This window comes from Salvelinus fontinalis, chromosome 21 (genome assembly GCF_029448725.1).
Source record: "Salvelinus fontinalis isolate EN_2023a chromosome 21, ASM2944872v1, whole genome shotgun sequence".
NCBI classification, from domain to species: domain Eukaryota; kingdom Metazoa; phylum Chordata; class Actinopteri; order Salmoniformes; family Salmonidae; genus Salvelinus; species Salvelinus fontinalis.
The window spans coordinates 5,512,931-5,539,282 of NC_074685.1; the positions used below are offsets into that span (position 1 = coordinate 5,512,931).

The window sequence follows — 26,352 nt, forward strand, 5'->3', positions numbered from 1 at the left end:
AATGTGGAGACTATATACAGGGGGTACCGGTACAGAGTCAATGTGGAGGCTATATACAGGGGGTACTGGTACAGAGTCAATGTGGAGGCTATATACAGGGTGTTACGGTACAGAGTCAATGTGGAGGCTATATACAGGGGGTACCGGTACAGAGTCAATGTGGAGGCTATATACAGGGGGTACCGGTACAGAGTCAATGTGGAGGCTATATACAGGGGGTACCGGTACAGAGTCAATGTGGAGCCTATATACAGGGGGTACCGGTACAGAGTCAATGTGGAGGCTATATACAGGGGGTACCGGTACAGAGTCAATGTGGAGGCTATATACAGGGTGTTACGGTACAGAGTCAATGTGGAGGCTATATACAGGGGGTACCGGTACAGAGTGAATGTGGAGGCTATATACAGGGGGTACCGGTACAGAGTCAATGTGGAGGCTATATACAGGGTGTTACGGTACAGAGTCAATGTGGAGCCTATATACAGGGGGTACCGGTACAGAGTCAATGTGGAGGTTATATACAGGGTGTTACGGTACAGAGTCAATGTGGAGGCTATATACAGGGGGTACCGGTACAGAGTCAATGTGGAGACTATATACAGGGGGTACCGGTACAGAGTCAATGTGGAGGCTATATACAGGGGGTACCGGTACAGAGTCAATGTGGAGGCTATATACAGGGTGTTACGGTACAGAGTCAATGTGGAGGCTATATACAGGGGGTACCGGTACAGAGTCAATGTGGAGGCTATATACAGGGGGTACCGGTACAGAGTCAATGTGGAGGCTATATACAGGGGGTACCGGTACAGAGTCAATATGGAGGCTATATACAGGGGGTACCGGTACAGAGTCAATGTGGAGGCTATATACAGGGGGTACCGGTACAGAGTCAATGTGGAGGCTATATACAGGGTGTTACGGTACAGAGTCAATGTGGAGGCTATATACAGGGTGTACCGGTACAGAGTCAATGTGGAGGCTATATACAGGGGGTACCGGTACAGAGTCAATGTGGAGGTTATATACAGGGGGTACCGGTACAGACTCAATGTGGAGGTTATATACAGGGGGTACCGGTACAGACTCAATGTGGAGGCTATATACAGGGTGTTACGGTACAGACTCAATGTGGAGGTTATATACAGGGGGTACCGGTACAGACTCAATGTGGAGGTTATATACAGGGGGTACCGGTACAGACTCAATGTGGAGGCTATATACAGGGGGTACCGGTACAGAGTCAATGTGGAGGCTATATACAGGGTGTTACGGTACAGACTCAATGTGGAGGCTATATACAGGGGGTACTGGTACAGAGTCAATGTGGAGGCTATATACAGGGGGTACTGGTACAGAGTCAATGTGGAGGCTATATACAGGGGGGTACCGGTACAGAGACAATGTGGAGGCTATATACAGGGTGTTACGGTACAGAGTCAATGTGGAGGCTATATACAGGGTGTACCAGTACAGAGTCAATGTGGAGGCTATATACAGGGGGTACTGGTACAGAGTGAATGTGGAGGCTATATACAGGGGGTACCGGTACAGAGTGAATGTGGAGGCTATATACAGGGGGTACTGGTACAGAGTCAATGTGGAGGCTATATACAGGGGGTACTGGTACAGAGTCAATGTGGAGGCTATATACAGGGTGTTACGGTACAGAGTCAATGTGGAGGCTATATACAGGGGGTACCGGTACAGAGTCAATGTGGAGGCTATATACAGGGGGTACCGGTACAGAGTCAATGTGGAGGCTATATACAGGGGGTACCAGTACAGAGTCAATGTGGAGGCTATATACAGGGGGTACCAGTACAGAGTCAATGTGGAGGCTATATACAGGGTGTTACGGTACAGAGTCAATGTGGAGGCTATATACAGGGGGTACCGGTACAGAGTCAATGTGGAGGCTATATACAGGGGGTACCAGTACAGAGTCAATGTGGAGGCTATATACAGGGGGTACCGGTACAGAGTCAATGTGGAGGCTATATACAGGGTGTTACGGTACAGAGTCAATGTGGAGGCTATATACAGGGGTTACGGTACAGAGTCAATGTGGAGGCTATATACAGGGGGTACCGGTACAGAGTCAATGTGGAGGCTATATACAGGGGGTACTGGTACAGAGTCAATGTGGAGGCTATATACAGGGGGTACCGGTACAGAGTCAATGTGGAGGCTATATACAGGGTGTTACGGTACAGAGTCAATGTGGAGGCTATATACAGGGTGTTACGGTACAGAGTCAATGTTCGGGGGCACCGGTATCAAGGTAATTGAGGTAATATGTACATGTAGGTAGAGTTATTAAAGTGACTATGCATAGATGATAACAACAGGGAGTAGCAGCGATGTAAAGAGGGGGGGGGAGCAATGCAAATAGTCTGGGTAGCCATTTGATTAGATGTTCAGGAGTCTTATGGCTGGGGGGGTAGAAGCTGTTTAGAAGCCTCTTGGACCTAGACTTGGCACTCCGGTACTGCTTGCCGTGCGGTAGCAGAGAGAACAGTCTATGACTAGGGTGGCTGGAGTCTTTGACAATTTTTAGGGCCTTCCTCTGACACCGCCTGGTATAGAGGTCCTGGATGGCAGGGAGCTCGGCCCCGGTGATGTACTGGGCCGTACTCACTGCCCTCTGTAGCGCCTTACGGTCGGAGGCCGAGCAGTTGCCATACCAGGCAGTGATGCAACCGGTCAGGATGCTCTCGATGGTGCAGCTGTAGAACTTTTTGAGGATCTGGGGACCCATGCCAAATCTTTTGTCTCCTGAGGGGGAAAAGGTTTTGTCGTGCCCTCTTCACGACTGTCTTGGTGTGCTTGGACCATGTTAGTTTGTTGGTGATGTGGACGCCAAGGAACTTGAAGCTCTCAACCTGCTCCACTACAGCCCCATCAATGAGAATGGGGACATGCTCGGTCCTCCTTTTCCTGTAGTCCACAATCATCTCCTTTGCCTTGATCACGTTGAGGGAGAGGTTGTTGTCCTGGCACCACACGGCCAGGTCTCTGACCTCCTCCTATAGGATGTCTCGTCGTCGTCGGTGATCAGGCCTACGGTTCTGGTCTGGGTTGTTTTATGGAACACTGCATATTTCTCATCTGTCTCATCATGTCAAAGCTTTTATTCATTTTAAAAGTTGGGAGTTGTCAGCTGATGAGCATAGCCTGGTCTCAGATCTGTTTGTTCTCTTGATAACTTCAATGCGGTCATTGTCAAGCTAAATGAGTGACAAGGAGTTGGCATGATAGCACAGACAGACTGGCACTCAGGCTAGAACTCAGGCTAGCATGATCGTGGTTCCCTTCAACCACGATGACAAAACTCAATCCAAAGGAAAGTAAGATACAATTTGTTGGCAAATCAATGATTCCTGAAACACAAGAGGCATAAAATATATACAATATGAACATAATGTCCACTCCCAATGTAGTGCACTACTTTTGGCTCTGGTCTAAAGTAGTGCACTATGTAGGAAATATGGTGCAATTTGGGACACACACAATAATCAAGTTCAGTCCGTGGTCATCACCACCACCTAGCACTTCAAGTAACCAAGGCCATAATAACTCGATATCAAGTAACCAAGGCCGTAATAACACAATATCAAGTAACCAAGGCCGTAATAACACGATATCATGTAACCAAGGCCGTAATAACACGATATCATGTAACCAAGGCCGCAATAACCCGATATCAAGTAACCAAGGCCGTAATAACACAATATCAAGTAACCAAAGCCATAATAACACGATATCAAGTAACCAAGGCCGTAATAACCCGATATCATGTAACCAAGGCCGCAATAACCCGATATCAAGTAGCCAAGGCCATAATAACACGATATCAAGTAACCAAGGACGTAATATGGTCTTACCCTGGGCCTACCCAACATGTCAGTAGTAATAGTAATGTCAGTAGTAATGTCAGTAGTAATAGTAATGTCAGTAGTAATGTCAGTAGCTATGTCAGTAGTAATGTCAGTAGTAATGCCAGTAGTAATGTCAGTAGCTATGCCAGTAGTAATGTCAGTAGCTATGTCAGTAGTAATGTCAGTAGCAATGCCAGTAGTAGTGTCAGTAGCTATGTCAGTAGTAATGTCAGTAGCTATGTCAGTAGTAATGTCAGTAGCTATGTCAGTAGTAATGTCAGTAGCTATGTCAGTAGTAATGTCAGTAGCTATGTCAGTAGTAATGTCAGTAGTAATGCCAGTAGTAATGTCAGTAGTAATGTCAGTAGTAATGTCAGTAGTAATGTCAGTAGTAATGTCAGTAGTAATGCCAGTAGTAATGTCAGTAGCTATGTCAGTAGTAATGTCAGTAGCTATGTCAGTAGTAATGTCAGTAGCTATGTCAGTAGTAATGTCAGTAGCTATGTCAGTAGCTATGTCAGTAGTAATGTCAGTAGCTATGTCAGTAGTAATGTCAGTAGCTATGTCAGTAGTAATGTCAGTAGCTATGTCAGTAGCTATGTCAGTAGCTATGTCAGTAGCTATGTCAGTAGCTATGTCAGTAGTAATGTCAGTAGTAATGTCAGTAGCTATGTCAGTAGCTATGTCAGTAGCTATGTCAGTAGTAATGTCAGTAGCTATGTCAGTAGTAATGTCAGTAGCTATGTCAGTAGCTATGTCAGTAGCTATGTCAGTAGTAATGTCAGTAGTAATGTCAGTAGCTATGTCAGTAGTAATGTCAGTAGCTATGTCAGTAGTAATGTCAGTAGCTATGTCAGTAGTAATGTCAGTAGCTATGTCAGTAGTAATGTCAGTAGCTATGTCAGTAGCTATGCCAGTAGTAATGTCAGTAGTAATGTCAGTAGTAATGTCAGTAGCTATGTCAGTAGTAATGTCAGTAGTAATGCCAGTAGTAATGTCAGTAGTAATGTCAGTAGTAATGTCAGTAGTAATGTCAGTAGTAATGTCAGTAGTAATGCCAGTAGTAATGTCAGTAGCTATGTCAGTAGTAATGTCAGTAGCTATGTCAGTAGTAATGTCAGTAGTAATGTCAGTAGTAATGTCAGTAGCTATGTCAGTAGTAATGTCAGTAGCTATGTCAGTAGCTATGTCAGTAGTAATGTCAGTAGCTATGTCAGTAGTAATGTCAGTAGTAATGTCAGTAGTAATGTCAGTAGCTATGTCAGTAGCTATGTCAGTAGCTATGTCAGTAGTAATGTCAGTAGTAATGTCAGTAGTAATGTCAGTAGTAATGTCAGTAGCTATGTCAGTAGCTATGTCAGTAGCTATGTCAGTAGCTATGTCAGTAGTAATGTCAGTAGTAATGTCAGTAGCTATGTCAGTAGCTATGTCAGTAGCTATGTCAGTAGTAATGTCAGTAGTAATGTCAGTAGCTATGTCAGTAGTAATGTCAGTAGCTATGTCAGTAGTAATGTCAGTAGCTATGTCAGTAGTAATGTCAGTAGCTATGTCAGTAGTAATGTCAGTAGCTATGTCAGTAGCTATGCCAGTAGTAATGTCAGTAGTAATGTCAGTAGTAATGTCAGTAGCTATGTCAGTAGTAATGTCAGTAGCTATGTAAATGTCAGTGACATGTTTTTGTCAACGTAATACAGTATTTCAAACAAGGAACACAGTACATATCAAGACAGTTGCTTCAGTCCAAAGGATGAAGAGAGTCCAGTATTGGTGGTCTGCAGTTTACAACCAAATAGCCAATGGTAAGCCACCAGCCAAATGGTAAGCCACCGGCCAATGGTAAGCCACCGGCCAATGGTAAGCCACCGGCCAATGGTAAGCCACCGGCCAAATGGTAAGCCACCGGCCAAATGGTAAGCCACCAGCCAAATGGTAAGCCACCAGCCAAATGGTAAGCCACCGGCCAATGGTAAGCCACCAGCCAAATGGTAAGCCACCGGCCAATGGTAAGCCACCGGCCAATGGTAAGCCACCGGCCAATGGTAAGCCACCGGCCAAATGGTAAGCCACCGGCCAAATGGTAAGCCACCAGCCAAATGGTAAGCCACCAGCCAAATGGTAAGCCACCAGCCAAATGGTAAGCCACCAGCCAAATGGTAAGCCACCAGCCAAATGGTAAGCCACCAGCCAATGGTAAGCCACCAGCCAAATGGTAAGCCACCAGCCAAATGGTAAGCCACCAGCCAAATGGTAAGCCACCAGCCAAATGGTAAGCCACCAGTTCAGACTCACACCCTTAGTAGTAGTCTTTAAAGTTGCTACTTTGGTGTAGGGTTTTCAGGTGTAGTGTACTTCGGAAGAGTGTACTCAGGGTCGTATAGTGCACGCCGTAGCAAAACGTACAAAGACAGGATCGACGGTCCGGATCGACGGTCCGGATCGACAGTCCGGATCGACGGTCCGGATCGACGGTCCGGATCGACGGTCCGGATCGACGGTCCGGATCGACGGTCCGGATCGACGGTCCAGATCGACAGTCCAGATCGACAGTCCAGATCCACAGTCCAGATCCACAGTCCAGATCCACAGTCCAGATCCACAGTCCCTCCCTGTTTCAGTCCATTTTCTTCCGTGTGGTTTAAGTGTACTCCAAATGTAGTCTACTCATATGCAGTGTCGTGTTACATCAGTACACCTGGATGACCTCATCCCACTCCCTGACAGGCCACACCCCGTTGTCCTGCACGTTGGGCGGAGAGCTCTTCCAGTCCCAGGTCTTTACAGGTGTGTTCCAGGTAGGCCCGTAGTTAGCCGACACGTAGTCTACTGTCTCACAGGGGACACGCACCTTTAGGTCCATCAGCTCAGTCCAGCAGAGCGTAAACTTGGGGAACACATACCTAACAGAATGGGTAGGAGTCTCTGGTTAGTACGTCTGGAATGGTATCAAAAACATCTTTATCAATATACACTATATACAGTTGAAGTCGGAAGTTTACATACACCTTAGCCAAATACATTTTAACTTTTTCGCAATTCCTGACATTTAATCCTCGTAAAAATTCCCTGTTTTAGGTCAGTTAGGATCACCACTTTATTTTAAGAATGTGAAATGTCAGAATAATAGTAGAGTGATTTATTTCAGCTTTTATTTCTTTCATCACATTCCCAGTGGGTCAGAAGTTTACATACACTGAGTTAGTATTTTGGTAGCATTTCCTTTAAATTGTTACTGACTGTTACTTTTGATTTTGAACCCCCTTTGCTCAGGGATACATTATTCCATTTCTGTTAGTCATTAATTCATGTAAATAAAACAGGAGAAACGACAGGGATTATCCAGTCGTAGTACATTAAAAGCATGATATTTCTACCTTTTCGATTTTGTGGCTTAGAGAAAGTTAAGACATCAGACAGAGGTGATATTAATAATACTCTGAGTAAAAGAGAATGTTTTGTGATTTCCACCCTCCAGACATTATTTCCTAGAGGTCTTCCTGACGAAACGCCCATACGTGTTATGTTGTAAACGTGAACGTGAACTAATGCCACCACTACTCTGACGTTTTTTTTCTTGCGCCGTTACCCAAGGATTTATAAAAACTCACTTGATAGGTCGATGTCCCCATTGTGGTTTTTACAGACGTGTTTAATACCTTTTATGTCGGTAATACTTCTGAAATGCATATTGTTATATTTAGTAACATACACTCATTGTCCCCTCAACTAAAACCCCATTCGACGCGGATGTGGGTGGAGCTATGTCTACATAAGGGTGTAATTTATAAAACACTCACAAAAGCTCTGAGGAAGGCCGATACGTAAAGCTTATTAAAGAGCAGTGTTTGGGTTCTTTATCCTCATCTTCTTCAACTGTTACCAGGCAACACGCAACAAAGATAGCTCAGATGTGCGAGTGCTTTTTGAATTTCTAAATACATGGTTTTTTTTTTAAAAGCCCGAAGCTCAATAAACTGAAGACTTCTTAGCAGTAGTTTGTTATAGTCTATTACTAAGCAACAGTGACTCAGCTCCATAACAACCAGCATAGTGAAAACAGAGACTTAACTTGAATTTCTTCCCACTCTTAGCTTGGGTTCCTCCGTTCCACACAACGTCTGTTTCCTCATAGAAGAAGAAAATGTCCAGTTTAACATCCAAACCCTGGAAGGAAAGTTCCAGGCTATCCTCCACCTGCACAGACACATAACACGATAACATTAACCCTGGAAGGCCGGTTCCAGGCTATCCTCCACCTGCACAGACAGAAAACACGATAACAGTAACCCTGGAAGGACAGTTCCAGGCTATCCTACACAGAGACACATAACATTAACCCTGGAAGGAAAGTTCCAGGCTATCCTCCACAGAGACAGATAACATTAACCCTAGAAGAACGGTTCCAGGCTATCCTCCACAGAGACACATAACATTAACCCTAGAAGGACAGTTCCAGGCTATCCTACACAGAGACACATAACATTAACCCTAGAAGGACGGTTCCAGGCTATCCTCCACAGAGACACATAACATTAACCCTAGAAGAACGGGTCCAGGCTATCCTCCACAGAGACACATAACATTAACCCTAGAAGGACGGTTCCAGGCTATCCTCCACAGAGACACATAACATTAACCCTAGAAGGACGGTTCCAGGCTATCCTCCACAGAGACACATAACATTAACCCTAGAAGAACGGGTCCAGGCTATCCTCCACAGAGACACATAACATTAACCCTAGAAGGACGGTTCCAGGCTATCCTCCACAGAGACACATAACATTAACCCTAGAAGGACGGTTCCAGGCTATCCTCCACACAGACACATAACATTAACCCTAGAAGGACGGTTCCAGGCTATCCTCCACAGAGACACATAACATTAACCCTAGAAGGACGGTTCCAGGCTATCCTACACAGAGACAGATACTACACATTGACTGGGTATCTGAAATTGCACCCTATTCACTATTTAGTCCACTACTTGTGACCAGGACACAGGTCAAAACTAGGGCTCTGGTCAAAAGTAGTGCACTATAGAATAGGGTGCCATTTGAACCAAACATAATGAACCAACATGATGTTTCTAATAATATAATGTTATGAACTGAAACACCTTTCCAAACTTGTGTTTCAACGGAAGGCCAGCCTTTTGAAAAGCTTGAGTGATATCGTGTCTGTAGTCTTTAATCCAGATGCCCAGGTCCACATCTTTACTGTAGGGAATGACGCCACACTGCCGAAACCAACCTGAGGAGAGAGGAGTAGACGTGTTAACTCGAAATGACAAGGTTCCAGTTTAACAAAGTTTACTCTACTATATGAACACACTACAAGGTAGCCATTACACTCCAGGCTAGGTCCAACAACCACTAGACTTCCTGCGCATGCGCACTCTTGACTGAGTGATAGCCCCGTAATAACAGAACTATAGGGATACTTAAAACATGAACTTAACAGACGAAGGCCATGTTAACCTGTAGGTAATGAAACTGTAGGTAATGATACTGTAGGGAGTGATACTGTAGGGAGTGATACTGTAGGGAGTGATACTGTAGGGAGTGATACTGTAGGTAATGATACTGTAGGGAGTGATACTGTAGGGAGTGATACTGTAGGGAGTGATACTGTAGGGAGTGATACTGTAGGGAGTGATACTGTAGGTAGTGATACCGTAGGGAGTGATACCGTAGGGAGTGATACCGTAGGGAGTGATACCGTAGGGAGTGATACCGTAGGTAATGATACTGTAGGGAGTGATACTGTAGCTAATGATACTGTAGCTAATGATACTGTAGGTAATGATACTGTAGGTAATGATACTGTTGTGAGTGATACTGTAGGGAGTGATATCGTAGGGAGTGATATCGTAGGGAGTGATATCGTAGGGAGTGATACCGTAGGGAGTGATACCGTAGGTAATGATACTGTTGTGAGTGATATCGTAGGGAGTGATACCGTAGGGAGTGATACCGTAGGGAGTGATACCGTAGGGAGTGATACCGTTGGGAGTGATACCGTTGGGAGTGATACCGTAGGTAATGATACCGTAGGTAATGATACTATAGGTAATGATACTGTAGGGAGTGATACTGTAGGGAGTGATACTGTAGGGAGTGATACTGTAGGTAATGATACTGTAGGGAGTGATACTGTAGGGAGTGATACTGTAGGGAATGATACTGTAGGGAGTGATACTGTAGGGAGTGATACTGTAGGGAGTGATACTGTAGGGAGTGATACTGTAGGGAGTGATACTGTAGGGAGTGATACTGTAGGGAGTGATACTGTAGGTAATGATACTGTAGGGAGTGATACTGTAGGTAATGATACTGTAGGGAGTGATACTGTAGCTAATGATACTGTAGCTAATGATACTGTAGGGAGTGATACTGTAGGTAATGATACTGTAAGGAGTGATACTGTAGGGAGTGATACTGTAGGTAATGATGCTGTAGGTAATGATACTGTAGGTAATGATACTGTTGGGAGTGATACTGTAGGTAATGATACTGTAGGTAATGATACTGTAGGGAGTGATACTGTAGGTAATGATACTGTAGGTAATGATACTGTAGGTAATGATACCGTAGGGAGTGATACCGTAGGGAGTGATACCGTAGGGAGTGATACCGTAGGGAGTGATACCGTAGGGAGTGATACTGTTGGGAGTGATACTGTTGGGAGTGATACTGTAGGTAATGATACTGTAGGTAATGATACTGTAGGGAGTGATACTGTAGGGAGTGATACTGTAGCTAATGATACTGTAGCTAATGATACTGTAGGGAGTGATAATGTAGGGAGTGATACTGTAGGGAATGATACTGTAGGTAATGATACTGTAGGTAGTGATACTGTAGGTAATGATACTGTAGGGAGTGATACTGTAGGGAGTGATACCGTAGTGAGTGATATCGTAGGGAGTGATATCGTAGGGAGTGATACCGTAGGGAGTGATATCGTAGGGAGTGATATCGTAGGGAGTGATACCGTAGGGAGCGATACCGTAGGGAGTGATACCGTAGGTAATGATACTGTAGGTAATGATACTGTTGGGAGTGATACCGTAGGGAGTGATACCGTAGGGAGTGATACCGTAGGGAATGATACTGTAGGGAGTGATAATGTAGGTAATGATACTGTAGGTAATGATACCGTAGGTAATAATACTGTAGGGAGTGATACCGTAGGGAGTGATACCGTTGGGAGTGATACTGTTGGGAGTGATACTGTAGGTAATGATACCGTAGGTAATGATACCGTAGGGAGTGATACCGTAGGGAGTGATACCGTAGGGAGTGACACTGTAGATAATGATACCGTAGGGAGTGATACTGTAGGTAATGATACCGTAGGTAATGATACCGTAGGGAGTGATACTGTAAGGAGTGATACCGTAAGGGGTGACACTGTAGGGAGTGATTCCGTAAGGGGTGATACTGTAGGGAGTGATACCGTAGGGAGTGATACTGTAGGGAGTGATACCGTAGGGAGTGATACTGTAGGTAATGATACTGTAGGGAGTGATATCGTAGGGAGTGATACTGTAGGTAATGATACTGTAGGGAGTGATACTGTAGGTAATGATACTGTAGGGAGTGATACGGTAGGTAGTGATACTGTAGGGAGTGATACCGTAGGGAGTGATACCGTAGGAAATGATACTGTAGGTAGTGATACTGTAGGTAGTGATACTGTAGGTAATGATACTGTAGGGAGTGATACTGTAGGTAGTGATACTGTAGGTAATGATACTGTAGGTAGTGATACTGTAGGCAATGATACTGTAGGGAGTGATACTGTAGGGAGTGATACTGTAGGGAGTGATACTGTAGGTAATGATACTGTAGGGAGTGATACGGTAGGTAGTGATACTGTAGGGAGTGATACCGTAGGGAGTGATACCGTAGGGAGTGATACCGTAGGTAGTGATACCGTAGGGAGTGATACCGTAGGGAGTGATACCGTAGGGAGTGATACCGTAGGTAGTGATACTGTAGGTAGTGATACTGTAGGTAATGATACTGTAAGGGGTGACACTGTAGGGAGTGATACTGTAGGTAATGATACCGTTGGGAGTGATACCGTAGGGAGTGATACTGTAGGTAGTGATACTGTAGGTAATGATACTGTAAGGGGTGACACTGTAGGGAGTGATACTGTAGGTAATGATACTGTAGGGAGTGATACTGTAGGGAGTGATACTGTAGGGAGTGATACTGTAGTGAGTGATATCGTAGGGAGTGATATCGTAGGGAGTGATACCGTAGGGAGTGATACCATTGGGAGTGATACTGTAGGGAGTGATACTGTAGGTAATGACACTGTAGGGAGTGATACTGTAGGTAATGATACTGTAGGGAGTGATACTGTAGGTAATGATACTGTAGGTAATGATACTGTAGGGAGTGATACTGTAGGGAGTGATACTGTAGGTAGTGATACTGTAGGTAATGATACTGTAGGTAATGATACTGTAGGTAATGATACTGTAGGGAGTGATACTGTAGGGAGTGATACTGTAGGGAGTGATACTGTAGGTAGTGATACTGTAGGTAATGATACTGTAAGGGGTGACACTGTAGGGAGTGATACTGTAGGTAATGATACCGTTGGGAGTGATACCGTAGGGAGTGATACCGTAGGTAGTGATACTGTAGGTAATGATACTGTAAGGGGTGACACTGTAGGGAGTGATACTGTAGGTAATGATACTGTAGGGAGTGATACTGTAGGGAGTGATACTGTAGTGAGTGATATCGTAGGGAGTGATATCGTAGGGAGTGATACCGTAGGGAGTGATACCATTGGGAGTGATACTGTAGGGAGTGATACTGTAGGTAATGACACTGTAGGGAGTGATACTGTAGGTAATGATACTGTAGTGAGTGATACTGTAGGGTTAGGGTTATATAGGGTCTTACCCAGGCAGGTACCACTACTCAGCCAGAAGGGTTAGGGTTATGTAGGGTCTTACCCAGGCAGGTACCACTACTCAGCCAGAAGGGTTAGGGTTATGTAGGGTCTTACCCAGGCAGGTACCACTACTCAGCCAGAAGGGTTAGGGTTATGTAGGGTCTTACCCAGGCAGGTACCACTACTCAGCCAGAAGGGTTAGGGTTATGTAGGGTCTTACCCAGGCAGGTACCACTACTCAGCCAGAAGGGTTAGGGTTATGTAGGGTCTTACCCAGGCAGGTACCACTACTCAGCCAGAAGGGTTAGGGTTATGTAGGGTCTTACCCAGGCAGGTACCACTACTCAGCCAGAAGGGTTAGGGTTATGTAGGGTCTTACCCAGGCAGGTACCACTACTCAGCCAGAAGGGTTAGGGTTATGTAGGGTCTTACCCAGGCAGGTACCACTACTCAGCCAGAAGGGTTAGGGTTATGTAGGGTCTTACCCAGGCAGGTACCACTACTCAGCCAGAAGGGTTAGGGTTATGTAGGGTCTTACCCAGGCAGGTACCACTACTCAGCCAGAAGGGTTAGGGTTATGTAGGGTCTTACCCAGGCAGGTACCACTACTCAGCCAGAAGGGTTAGGGTTATGTAGGGTCTTACCCAGGCAGGTACCACTACCCAACCAGAAGGGTTAGGGTTATGTAGGGTTAAGGATAAGTAGAGTTAGGGTTATGTAGGGTCTTACCCAAGCAGGTACCACTGCTCAGCCAGAAGGGGACTCTGAGCTCAGTGAGGATCCTGGCAGCGAGGTGGAGCAGAGCCTTAGCCTTCATCCTGAAGTTCATTGCCTCAGGAGACGTGTCATCAGGGTACAGCTGATCCAACAGGGAACAACACTGGTTAGATGTCGTGGACTAAACCAAAGGCTGGAATCTTAAAACTTGAGATACAGCTGATTCAACAGCAGGCAACAACACTCAGCTAGTGGACGAAACCAAAGTCCAAAGGCCTTGTGGGTCCTGCCTTGAGAAAGTATTCAGACCCCTTGAAGTTTTCCAAATGTTATTACATTACAGCCTTATTACAAAATGGATGAAATATTATTATATACACACACACACAATACCCATAATGACATCACAATACCCCATAATGACATCACAATACCCCATAATGACATCACAATACCCCATAATGACAAAGCGAAAACAGGTTGATAGAAATGTTTGCTAATGTATTAAAAGTTAAAAACAGAAATAACGTATTGACATAAGTACCCTTTGCTATGAGACTGGAAATGGAGCTCAGGTGCATCCTGTTTCCACTGATCATCCTTGAGATGTTTCTACATCTTGATTGGAGTCAACCTGTTGTAAATTCAATTGATTGGACATGATTTGGAAAGGCACACCTGTCTATATAAGGTTGACAGTTGACAGTGCATGTCAGAGCAAAAACCAAGCCACGAGGTCGAAGGAATTGTCCGTAGAGCTCCGAGACAGGATTGTGTCGAGGTACAGATCTGGGGAAGGGTACCAAAAAATGTCTGCAGCATTGAAGGTCCCCAAGAACTGAAGTTTGTAACCACCAAGACTCTTCCTAGAGCTGGCCGCCCGGCCAAACTGAGCAGTCAGGGGAGAAGGGCCTTAGTCAGGGAGGTGACCAAGAACCGGATGGTCACTCTGACAGAGCTCCAGAGTTCCTCTGTGAAGATGGGAGAACCTTCCAGAAGGACAACCATCTCTGCAGTACTCCACCGATCAGGCCTTTATGGTAGAGTGGCCAGACGGAAGCCACTCCTCAGTAAAAGGCACATGACAGCCCACTTGGGAGTTTTCCAAAAGGCACCTAAATGATTCTCAGACCATGAGAAACAAGATTCTCTGGTCTGATGAAAACATGATTGAACTCATTAGCCTGAATGCCAAGCGCCACGTCTGGAGGAAACCTGGCACCATCCCTACGGTGAAGGATGGTGGTGGCAGAATCATGCTGTGGGGATGTTTTTCAGCGGCAGAGAGACTAGTCAAGATCGAGGTCAAGATGAACGGAGCAAAGTACAGAGAGATCCTTGATGAAAACCTGCTCCAGAGCGCTCAGGACCTCAGACTGGGGTGAAGGTTCACCTTCCAACAGGACAACAACCATAAGCACACAGCCAAGACAAGGCAGGAGTGGCTTTGGGACAAGTCTCTGTATGTCCTTGAGTGGCCCAGCCAGAGCCCGGACTTGAACCCGATCAAACATCTCTGGAGAGACCTGAAAATATCTGTGCAGCGACGCTCCCCATCCAACCTGACAGAGCTTGACAGGATCTGCAGAGAAGAAATGGGAGAAACTCCCCAAATACAGGTGTGCCAAGCTTGTAGCGTCATACCCAAGAAGACTCGAGGCTGTAATCGCTGCCAAAGGTGCTTCAACAAAGTACTGAGTAAAGTGTCTGAATACTTACGTAAATGTGATAGAAATTAGCAAACATTTTGAAAAAACAGTTTTGCTTTGTCATTATGGGGTATTGTGACATCATTATGGGGTATTGTGATGTCATTATGGGGTATTGTGATGTCATTATGGGGTATTGTGTATAGATTGATGAGGGGAAAAAACAATTTAATCAATTGTAACGTAACAAAAGTCTGTAACGTAACAAAATGTTGCAAAATAGTGAGACTTGAAGGTACAGACCTGGAAGAAGGAGCGTGCATCTCTGTATCTACACTCCAGAAAACGAGCGTGGGAATATTCAGTCAGGAATCCAGAGATGTTCCTGGGGATCCGGACATCTAGCCCGTCCAAGGTGGTCAGTACCAGCTCTGGCCTGACGGGAGAGAGACAACCAAGCTAAGTTTTCTTGCAATCTACAGCCTTCTGTGGTTATTGACAAATACTCAACATCTGCAGTTATAATGCATTGTACGACTTGTCATGAGCATGTATGACCCCTTGCGATGTTTTTTCTGGACTACGGAGGTTTACAGAAGAAGAAAGAAGGGCTGGGGTGTATTCACTAGAAACCAAAAGGGAAGCAAACTGGAAGGGACTAACTTTAACTTATCCAATAAGAAACTATTGTTTCCGTTGTAAAAGTTCTGTTTTAAAAGGTTTGCTACTATGTGCACTAATGAATACACACTCCTGGTGTCTACCTACCTGTCATAGGCTCCAGCGTTGCGGCCGTAGTCCAGCCTTCTGAATGGGGCGAACTTCCTGTCCATGTTTGGTTTGAGTCGCAGGACACCATGCCACAGGTAGTTCCCGCTGCGCTCGTACAGGACCACCACATGGACCACGTAACCTTGGAGACGGAACAGGAAGTGGAGGGGGATCTCGTTTCCTGACAGGTCGTCCATGCTGACCAATCGAGGGTCTTTCCCTCGCACCTCCAACAGTTCAAAGCCCTTCTCTTCAGCTGCTGCCACCAAACCAGCCTGATCAAAACAGACAGATACCAGGGTTGTGTTCATTAGGCACCAAATGGAAGAAAAAGAACAGAAACTTGTCCAATAGTTAATTTTCCGTTGAAAAACATTTAGCTACGGTGTGTACTAATGAATACAACCCAGACTTCTGCTCAAATAACTACTGGACAAGTCAGAGAAGTCAAACACATCAAAGACGTTATCAACTATAATGAAAACAAAGCTCTGCTTAGAATCAAATGAGGACATAATTAGACAAACAGTTCTACATCTAGCTCCATCTCTCTATATTTAGCTCTATATATCTCTATCTCGCTCTACATCTCTATCTCGCTCTACATCTCTATCTCGCTCTACATCTCTATCCCGCTCTACATCTCTATCTCGCTCTACATCTCTATCTCGCTCTACATCTCTATCTCGCTCTACATCTCTATCTCGCTCTACATCTCTCTCTACATCTCACTCTACATCGCACTCTACATCGCACTCTACATCGCACTCTACATCGCACTCTACATCGCACTCTACATCGCACTCTACATCGCACTCTACATCGCACTCTACATCGCACTCTACATCGCACTCTACATCGCACTCTACATCGCACTCTACATCGCACTCTACATCGCACTCTACATCGCACTCTACATCTCACTCTACATCTCACTCTACATCTCACTCTACATCTCACTCTACATCTCACTCTACATCTCACTCTACATCTCACTCTACAGCTCTATAACTAGCTCTAAATCTAGCTCTATAACTAGCTCTAAATCTAGCTCTATAACTAGCTCTACAACTAGCTCTACAGCTCTATAACTAGCTCTACAGCTCTATAACTCGCTCTACAACTCGCTCTACAACTCGCTCTACAGCTCTATAACTCGCTCTACAGCTCTATAACTCGCTCTACAACTCGCTCTACAGCTCTAAATCTCACTCTACAGCTCTATAACTAGCTCTACAGCTCTATAACTAGCTCTATAGCTCTATAACTAGCTCTACAACTAGCTCTACAACTAGCTCTACAACTAGCTCTACAACTAGCTCTACAACTAGCTCTACAACTAGCTCTACAACTAGCTCTACAACTAGCTCTACAACTAGCTCTACAACTAGCTCTACAACTAGCTCTACAGCTCTATAACTAGCTCTACAACTAGCTCTACAGCTCTATAACTAGCTCTACAGCTCTATAACTAGCTCTACAGCTCTATAACTAGCTCTACAGCTCTAAATCTAGCTCTACAGCTCTAAATCTAGCTCTACAGCTCTAAATCTAGCTCTACAGCTCTATAACTAGCTCTATAGCTCTATAACTAGCTCTATAACTAGCTCTACAGCTCTATAACTAGCTCTACAGCTCTATAACTAGCTCTACAGCTCTATAACTAGCTCTACAGCTCTATAACTAGCTCTACAGCTCTATAACTAGCTCTACAGCTCTATAACTAGCCCTACAGCTCTATAACTAGCCCTACAGCTCTATAACTAGCTCTACAGCTCTATAACTAGCTCTACAGCTCTATAACTAGCTCTACAGCTCTATATCTCACTCTACAGCTCTATATCTCACTCTACATCTCGCTCTATAGCGCTATATTTCGCTCTATATTTAGCTCTTGTTATCTGTAGCCGAGTGTCGCTTAAGTCCTTACGTCGTATTTCCAAAGGTTGTTGAGCAGAGCGAAGGTGAGGACGTCTCTGTTAGTGCAGAGGAAAGCACAGTGGGGTTCTTTAACCAGGCTGTCTCTCAGCAGCATAGAGTCCTGAGACAGGAGGCCTAGGGAGGCTGTGTCCACCAGGAACACTGGCATGTTGTACTTATGGACAAGACCCATGAACTTCTTCACCACCTGCTGTATTAGTAGACAGGGTCCCGATTCAACAACAACAACAAACCCATTTGAACATATGGCTCAGAGGACTGGAAATTAACAGGTTACTCACATAGACTATTCATACATTTTAACCCAACATAAATGATATTCAAAAGACTAGCGGAAAGTCATTTTGTATACAAGCATTTCGCTACACTCGCAATAACATCTGCTAATCCTGTGTATGTGACCAATAATATTTGATTTGATTATACAGTTGAAGTCGGAAGTTTACATACACTTTGGTTGGAGACATTAAAACTCGTTTTTCAACCACTCCACAAATTTCTAGAGTTTTGACAAGTCAGTTAGGACATCTACTTTGTGCATGACAGATTATTTCACTTATAATTCATTGTATCATAACTCCAGTGGGTCAGAAGTTTACATACCCTAAGTTGACTGTGCCTTTAAACAGCTTGGAAAACTCCAGAAAATGATGTCATGGCTTTAGAAGCTTCTGATAGGCTAATTGACATAATTGGAGTCAATTGGAGGTGTACCTGTAGATGTATTTCAAGGCCTACCTTCAAACTCAGTGCCTCTTTGCTTGACATCATGGGAAAAATCAAAAGAAATCAGCCAAGACCTCAGAAAAAAAATGTAGACCTCCACAAGTCTGGTTCATCCTTGGGAGCAATTTCCAAACGCCTGAAGGTACCACGTTTATCTGTATAATGACCATCGTTATGTTTGGAGAAAAAATGGGGACGCTTGCAAGCCGAAGAACCTCATCCCAACCGTGAAACACGGGGGTGGCAGCATCATGTTGTGGGGGTGCTTTGCTGCAGGAGGAACTGGTGCACTTCACAAAATAGATGGCATCATGAGGTGGGAAAATTATGTGGATATATTGAAGCAACATCTCAAGACATCAGTCAGGAAGTTAAAGCTTGGTCGCAAATGGGTCTTTCAAATGGACAATGACCCGAAGCATACTTCCAAAGTTGTGAGAAAATGGCTTGAGGACAACAAAGTCAAGGTATTGGGAGTGGCCATCACAAAGCCCTGACCTCAAACCTACAGAAAATTTGTGGGCAGAACTGAAAAAGCATGTGCGAGCGAGGAGGCCTACAAACCTGACTCAGTTACACCAGCTCTGTCAGGAGGAATGGGCCAAAATTCACCCAACTTATTGTGGGAAGCTTGTGGAAGGCTACCTGAAACATTTGACCCAAGTTAAACAATTTAAAGGCAATGCTACCAAATACTAATTGAGTGTATGTAAACTTCTGACCCACTGGGAATGTGATGAAAGAAATAAAAGCTGAAATAAATCATTCTCTCTACTATTATTCTGACATTTCACATTCTTAAATTAAAGTGGTGATCCTAACTGACGTAAGACAGGGAATTTTTACTAGGATTAAATGTCAGGAATTGTGAAAAACTGGGTTTAAATGTATTTGGCTAAGGTGTATGTAAACTTCCGACTTCAACTGTATGTGTTGCTTATCTGTGGTGAAAACGGTAATGGAATAGAAGGTCTAGCCTATAAAGAGCTTACCCATTGAGTATCCTTTCCTGACAGATGAACTGTCCTGCCAAAGATATGTGGTCCATTCTAAAACGAAATCAAAAGTTAAACATTGTGGTGCACACAACGTCCAGTTTGTATGGAAAAATATGCCAGCCAGTGGGTCAATATCCATGCATAGATTTACAGCAAAACCTATGTTGTCAAGTTCAACTCACCTGAGAGACGTGCTGTCTGTAGTGATAGAGCTGAAATAGGAGGAAAACAGAGCTGGTAGCTATGAGGAGGGCCAGAACCGCTGTTTTGTTAAAGCGAAGCATCAGTCCTCCTTAGTTGCTCTGGCACAGAGCCAAAGATGTCATCTGTAGTAGAGTAGTAGTGTTGAGGTGGTCCTCTACTGTGGTAGAGTAGTAGTGTTGAGCATGTTCATCAGATGGCAGGGATACTGAGAGAGAGAGACAGAGAGAGAGAGACAGAGAGAGAGAGACAGAGAGGGAGAGACAGAGACACACAGAGAGAGAGAGACAGAGAGAGAGACACACAGAGAGAGAGAGAGAGAGAGACAGAGCGAGATGCTCACTACAGCAGGCAACTGGCAGGACCCCCACCTTTTGTATGCTTGCTGATCAATTTTCAAAAACTGAAGGAAAAAATATATATAATGGCCTGTTTTAATGTTTTATTTTTATTAACTCGGTCTGGGTCTCAACTTACTGTTGACAGTTAGAATAGTATAATACACAAGGTGCAATTTTGAAATTTGTCTGCGCATCACATCAGCAGTTTCTTCTCTTATGTTAAAACTACGCTAACCTGCGAGCCACTGCGGAACCCTCATGATGAGTTCATATTTTATTGCTGGCCCCCACCACCATCAAAGTTTCCCATCCCTGGTATAGGTACTATATAGTCTCCATCTAACGTTACTCTTCTGCAAAAATATAGCACTGCATCTCATGTTGACACACATGTCACTTTGAAGTAGCTACATTTAGTGTAACCGAGAGAAGATATTACAGCCTGAAATGACAGTATTCGGACATCAATAACGGTACGATGTTACCGGTGCGTTAGCCTAGACAGCCGATGGGCCCAGCAAACAACAATCATTCTCAGGGATATCCTGATAAAACCGAGATTGAAAAAGCCAGCTAACTGGATAATAATGGTCCAAGATGTAACATTAATGAATTCACATGTTAACTTACCAAAGCCAGTTTAGTCTTTGTAGCTTCAACGTCCGAACAAAAAATAAAAATCTAAACAAACTACTGACTTCTTCTATGACAGTGACGTTGTTCAGCATCAGGCTACATCTAGTTACATCGCCTCCTGCTGGGCTGGAAGAGTACACGCTGTATTCTGTGAGAGTATGACCAAATATATTTAGAACTAACCTCTTGTGTCTATTTTATGACATTCTATGACAGTATGAAGGAAAACAACAAGGTGACTGACTCATATGCCCCACATACAATAACAGCCACACATAATTGAGCTAAACTCTGCAATCCATGTCAGATGGGTGCAAGCATTTCATAGGCCGTGTTCGAGAGCGTTAAAACCGAAATGTATCATGGGTAAATTGTGACTGACTGATCTACAAATGAGGATGAGTAGTTATTTATGATGCTATGTGATTTGTAAATCAGTCAGGCAGTCGCCTGCAGTCGTTTTGAAGCTCTCGACGGCCGTCTGCGCTGAGCTGTCTGATGGGGTCTTGGCTAGACGGAACCAGCTTTTGTCTAATTAACTTCAGAATCAGATTTTTCGTAGCAAATTAGGATAATTTACGCAGCAGTTTAGAATAATTCAAGTAGCAGGTTAGGATATTTAGGTAAAATGTTAAGGTTAGCGTTTGACGTTAATTTGATAAATGCTGGTTTCCTTCTAGTCATGACCGTCTTCTGGTCGTCACTAGTTACCACAGCCACAAAGTCAGAAGCCGCCTACTCGACCAATCAGACGAGGGAGTGTGAAACGAGGCATTTCGCGGGAAATGACATATCTGGAGTTCAAGTTTAAGCACCAAATAAGTAACTAAATACATTTAGGAACAAGAGTTGCACAATTGGCAACATGTACAAAAATTCAAAATAATAATACACCAATCTAATTTGCGACCGTCTCACTAGACTAATCCATATGGTTAAATTATGTCATTGCGGTTTTTTAAAACAAAATATGCATGTCAATATAAAAGTGTCACGGTTCAGTAGCATGTTAGCTAGGACAACAGCTGAGCTAGCAACAAAATGAGTCGATTTGACATCAGAGTAAAACTTCCCTGTAGCAGATGGATACCCTTCTCCTAGCCGTGGTGTTGGAGGAGGCTGTATTGGGAGGAGGATGCATCGACACCCTGGAGAGATGTTCCTGGTACGCTCCCTCATAAAGCCTTTCTTGAGTGATAAATGAGTATATATCGTCTTTCCAGATTGACAAGGTAAGTAAATGCAGGTATTATTCTCATAAATGCTGCAGATACATTCATTCTTTGTAACGATTAGATCTTTCATTGCAATAAAACTAGTAGCTAGCTCATCGTGATCATTGGAAGTACAGAAATAATGTGCACCAGACAGGTCAAGGCTTCTTGCAAGTTACAAGTCAACAAAATGTTGGGTTTTTTGGATGACCTAATTGCTGGGTTGCAGGCACTGGGGTCAATAGTTGTGTTGTTTTCTGTAAATATAGCGAGGTTGTTGGTGCTGGGTTATTACGTTTTGGCTATTTGACTCGGACAGTGGGTTAATTCTCCCGCCACTAGCGCGTGAAGTCCACCAGTACGAGTGGAAAACGGCCAAAAATTATTTCGACAGACTAAATGTGTTTTGGCTGACAAAACGGTAAGTAACAAACATTAAGAATGATTAAATTTGATGGTCATTCAGGTTAAATACTGTAGGTTGTCCGATCATAATTATGTAGATAGCTTTAGTGTTAGCTAGTTAGCTACCTTTAGCTAGCCATTTTCTGTGCTAATATCTCTGGCTGTGGTAAGGTTAGCAACTTTTGCAGCGATTACAGCCTCAAGTCTTCTTGTGTATGACACTACATGCTTGGCACACCTGTATTTGGGGAGTTAATCCCATTTTTCTATACAGATCCTGTCAAGCTCTGTCAGGTTGGATGGGGAGCATCGCTATACAGCTATTTTTAGGTCCCTCCAAAGATGTTTGATCGGGTTCAAGTCCGGGCTCTGGCTGGGCCACTCAAGGACATACAGAGACTTGTCCCAAAGCCACTCCTGCGTTGTCTTGGCTGTGTGCTTATGGTCGTTGTCCTGTTGGAAGGTGAACCTTCACCCCAGTCTGAGGGCCTGAGTGCTCTGGAGCAGGTTTTCATCAAGGATCTTTCTGTACTTTGCTCCGTTCATCTTTCCCTCGATCCTGACTAGTCTCCCAGTCACTGTCGCTGAAAAACATCCTAACAGCATGATGCTGCCACCACCATGCTTCACCGTAGGGATGGTGCCAGGTTTCCTCCAGATGTGACGCTTGGCGCTCAGGCTAAAGAGTTCAATCTTGGTTTCATCAGACCAGAGAATCTTGTTCCTCATGGTCAGAGTCCTTTCGGTGTCTTTTGGCAAACTCCAAGCGGGCGGTCATGTGGCTTTCGTCTGGCTACTACCAGCCTAGTGGTTAGAGCGTTGGGCCAGTAACTGAAAGGTCAGCTAGCAACAAGGTAAAAATATGTAGTTCTGCCCCTGAACAAGGCAGTTAACCCACTGTTCCTAGGCCATCATTGTAAGTAAGAATTTGTTCTTAACTGACTTGCCTAGTTAAATGAAAAATACATCTCTAGAATAGCCCTAGTCTACCATCTGTGGAAGAATAGATGATAACAGGTCACACTAGAATAGCCCTAGCCTACCATCTGTGGAAGAATAGATAATAGGTCACACTAGAATAGCCCTATCTGTGGAAGAATAGATGATAACAGGTCACACTAGAATAGCCCTAGCCTACCATCTGTGGAAGAATAGATGATAGGTCACACTAGAATAGCCCTAGTCTACCATCTGTGGAAGAATAGATGATAACAAGTCACACTAGAATAGCCCTAGCCTACCATCTGTGGAAGAATAGATAATAGGTCACACTAGAATAGCCCTATCTGTGGAAGAATAGATGATAACAGGTCACACTAGAATAGCCCTAGCCTACCATCTGTGGAAGAATAGATGATAGGTCACACTAGAATAGCCCTAGTCTACCATCTGTGGAAGAATAGATGATAACAAGTCACACTAGAATAGCCCTAGCCTACCATCTGTGGAAGAATAGATGATAACAGGTCACACTAGAATAGCCCTAGCCTACCATCTGTGGAAGAATATATGATAGGTCACACTAGAATAGCCATCTGTGGAACAATAGATGATAACAGGTCACACTTGAATAGCCATCTGTGGAATACATTTAAAATAGATAGCTCATTGCATTTCAAAATGTTTGTAAGCGAAAACATAGAAATTCTTCACTTACATTTTTTTTTTTTAATGAAATCAAGCTGCCTCAATACCCTAGAATAAGGGGTCAATTATTTATAATCGAGGGTATGAAGATAAAACACTTGGCTAGGGGTGAAACAGTTTATTTGGTGTTCAACAAAGAGGAGGAGATATCTATAGAGTCACATGCACCGTGCTTCTACATCTGCACTGCTTGCTGTTTGGGGTTTTAGGCTGGGTTTCTGTACAGCACTTTGTGACATCTGCTGATGCAAAAAAGGGCTTTATAAATACATTTGATTGATTGATTGATGTCACGGTCAAATATCAAACAAATATTTATGTAAAGTGTGAATGTGTCTCAAAAAAGGTTGGCCCACTTGAAGACAACAGGAGAGATGTCACTCACCCCCCCCACCACCAGGGCCAAACACAGAACAGAACAGCAGCATGGGAAAATATAGTAGAAAATGAAATAACCAAACATTGAAAAGAGTTGGACCATTATACATGATGTACAGATGAAAACGATGGGTCTGTTATTTTAATGAATCAATCTGGCTCAATAATCAAGGTAAATGTCTCCAGCGTTCAGACCACTGAGAACTAAATTGTGTCAAGTTAGATAATTATTTCAAAACAAAATCAAGAATGTTGTTATGTATGATGAAATATGTTTTCTTGTCGGCGGTGGTTAGATCTGCCGCCCGCTTGGTTGTTTTCTGGAATTATTTCCAAGGCATTGTCCAGACACCAGAAGACAGTATCCTATTTACATTTCTCTTCTCCACTAAAAACAATCTTAGGTGGTGGTTTTGACACAATTATTTGACAGACTCCTTCCAACTGATGATGACCATATGATTATCAATATCTATATATCTGTATAATACCCTTTTCAAATCTCATTTTAAGACCTGCCGTTCCTGAGCCTTAATCATGAGATGAAATTCAGTTTAAATGCTTTGAAGGTACAGTAATAGGAAACTGACTGAGGATGCTTCCTAGGAAACTAATAGGAAACTGACTGAGGATGCATCCTAAGGTACAGTAATAGGAAACTGATTGAGGATGCATCCTAGGAAACTAATAGGAAACTGATTGAGGATGCATCCTAGGAAACTAATAGGAAACTGACTGAGGATGCATCCTAAGGTACAGTAATAGGAAACTGACTGAGGATGCATCCTAGGAAACTAATAGGAAACTGACTGAGGATGCATCCTAAGGTACAGTAATAGGAAACTGATTGAGGATGCATCCTAAGGTACAGTAATAGGAAACTGACTGAGGATGCATCCTAAGGTACAGTAATAGGAAACTGACTGAGGATGCATCCTAAGGTACAGTAATAGGAAACTGACTGAGGATGCATCCTAAGGTACAGTAATAGGAAACTGACTGAGGATGCATCCTAGGAAACTAATAGGAAACTGACTGAGGATGCATCCTAAGGTACAGTAATAGGAAACTGACTGAGGATGCATCCTAGGAAACTGACTGAGGATGCATCCTAAGGTACAGTAATAGGAAACTGACTGAGGATGCATCCTAAGGTACAGTAATAGGAAACTGACTGAGGATGCATCCTAGGAAACTGACTGAGGATGCATCCTAGGAAACTGACTGAGGATGCATCCTAGGAAACTGACTGAGGATGCATCCTAGGAAACTGACTGAGGATGCATCCTAGGAAACTGACTGAGGATGCATCCTAGGAAACTGACTGAGGATGCATCCTAGGAAACTGACTGAGGATGCATCCTAGGAAACTGACTGAGGATGCATCCTAGGAAACTAATAGGAAACTGACTGAGGATGCGCTATTTGAGGAGAATAAGAACAACAGACACAGACAGACAGGTAAGAACAAGACAGACAGGTAAGAACAAGACAGACATAAGAACACCACAGACAGATAGACAAACAAACAGACAGGGATAAGAACACGACAGACAGACAGGGATAAGAACACGACAGACAGACAGGGATAAGAACACGACAGACAGACAGTATTATACAGCACCATACAGTATTATACAGCACCATACAGTATTACACAGTATCACACAGTACCACACAGTATTACACAGTATCATACAGTACCATACAGTATCATACAGTACCATACAGTATTACACAGTATTACACAGTATCATACAGTACCATACAGTATCACACAGTACCACACAGTATTACACAGTATCATACAGTACCATACAGTATCATACAGTACCATACAGTATTACACAGTATTACACAGTATCATACAGTACCATACAGTATCACACAGTACCACACAGTATTACACAGTATCATACAGTACCATA

At 43.7% G+C, this 26,352-nt stretch overlaps 1 protein-coding gene across 1 annotated transcript; it reads right to left on the reverse strand.

Moving 5' to 3' along the window:
- Positions 1-3,117: 3,117 nt before the first annotated feature.
- On the reverse strand, positions 3,118-21,097 carry fktn (fukutin). Its single transcript, XM_055873634.1, has 10 exons — positions 20,775-21,097; positions 19,785-20,011; positions 19,597-19,653; positions 17,868-18,068; positions 15,935-16,212; positions 15,470-15,602; positions 13,530-13,659; positions 8,998-9,131; positions 7,951-8,075; positions 3,118-6,781 (listed from the first exon to the last, which is right to left on the reverse strand). The coding sequence occupies exons 2-10, from the start codon at positions 19,884-19,886 to the stop codon at positions 6,568-6,570; spliced, it is 1,374 nt and encodes a 457-aa protein (XP_055729609.1). The 5' UTR covers positions 19,887-20,011; positions 20,775-21,097; the 3' UTR covers positions 3,118-6,567.
- Positions 21,098-26,352: the final 5,255 nt, after the last annotated feature.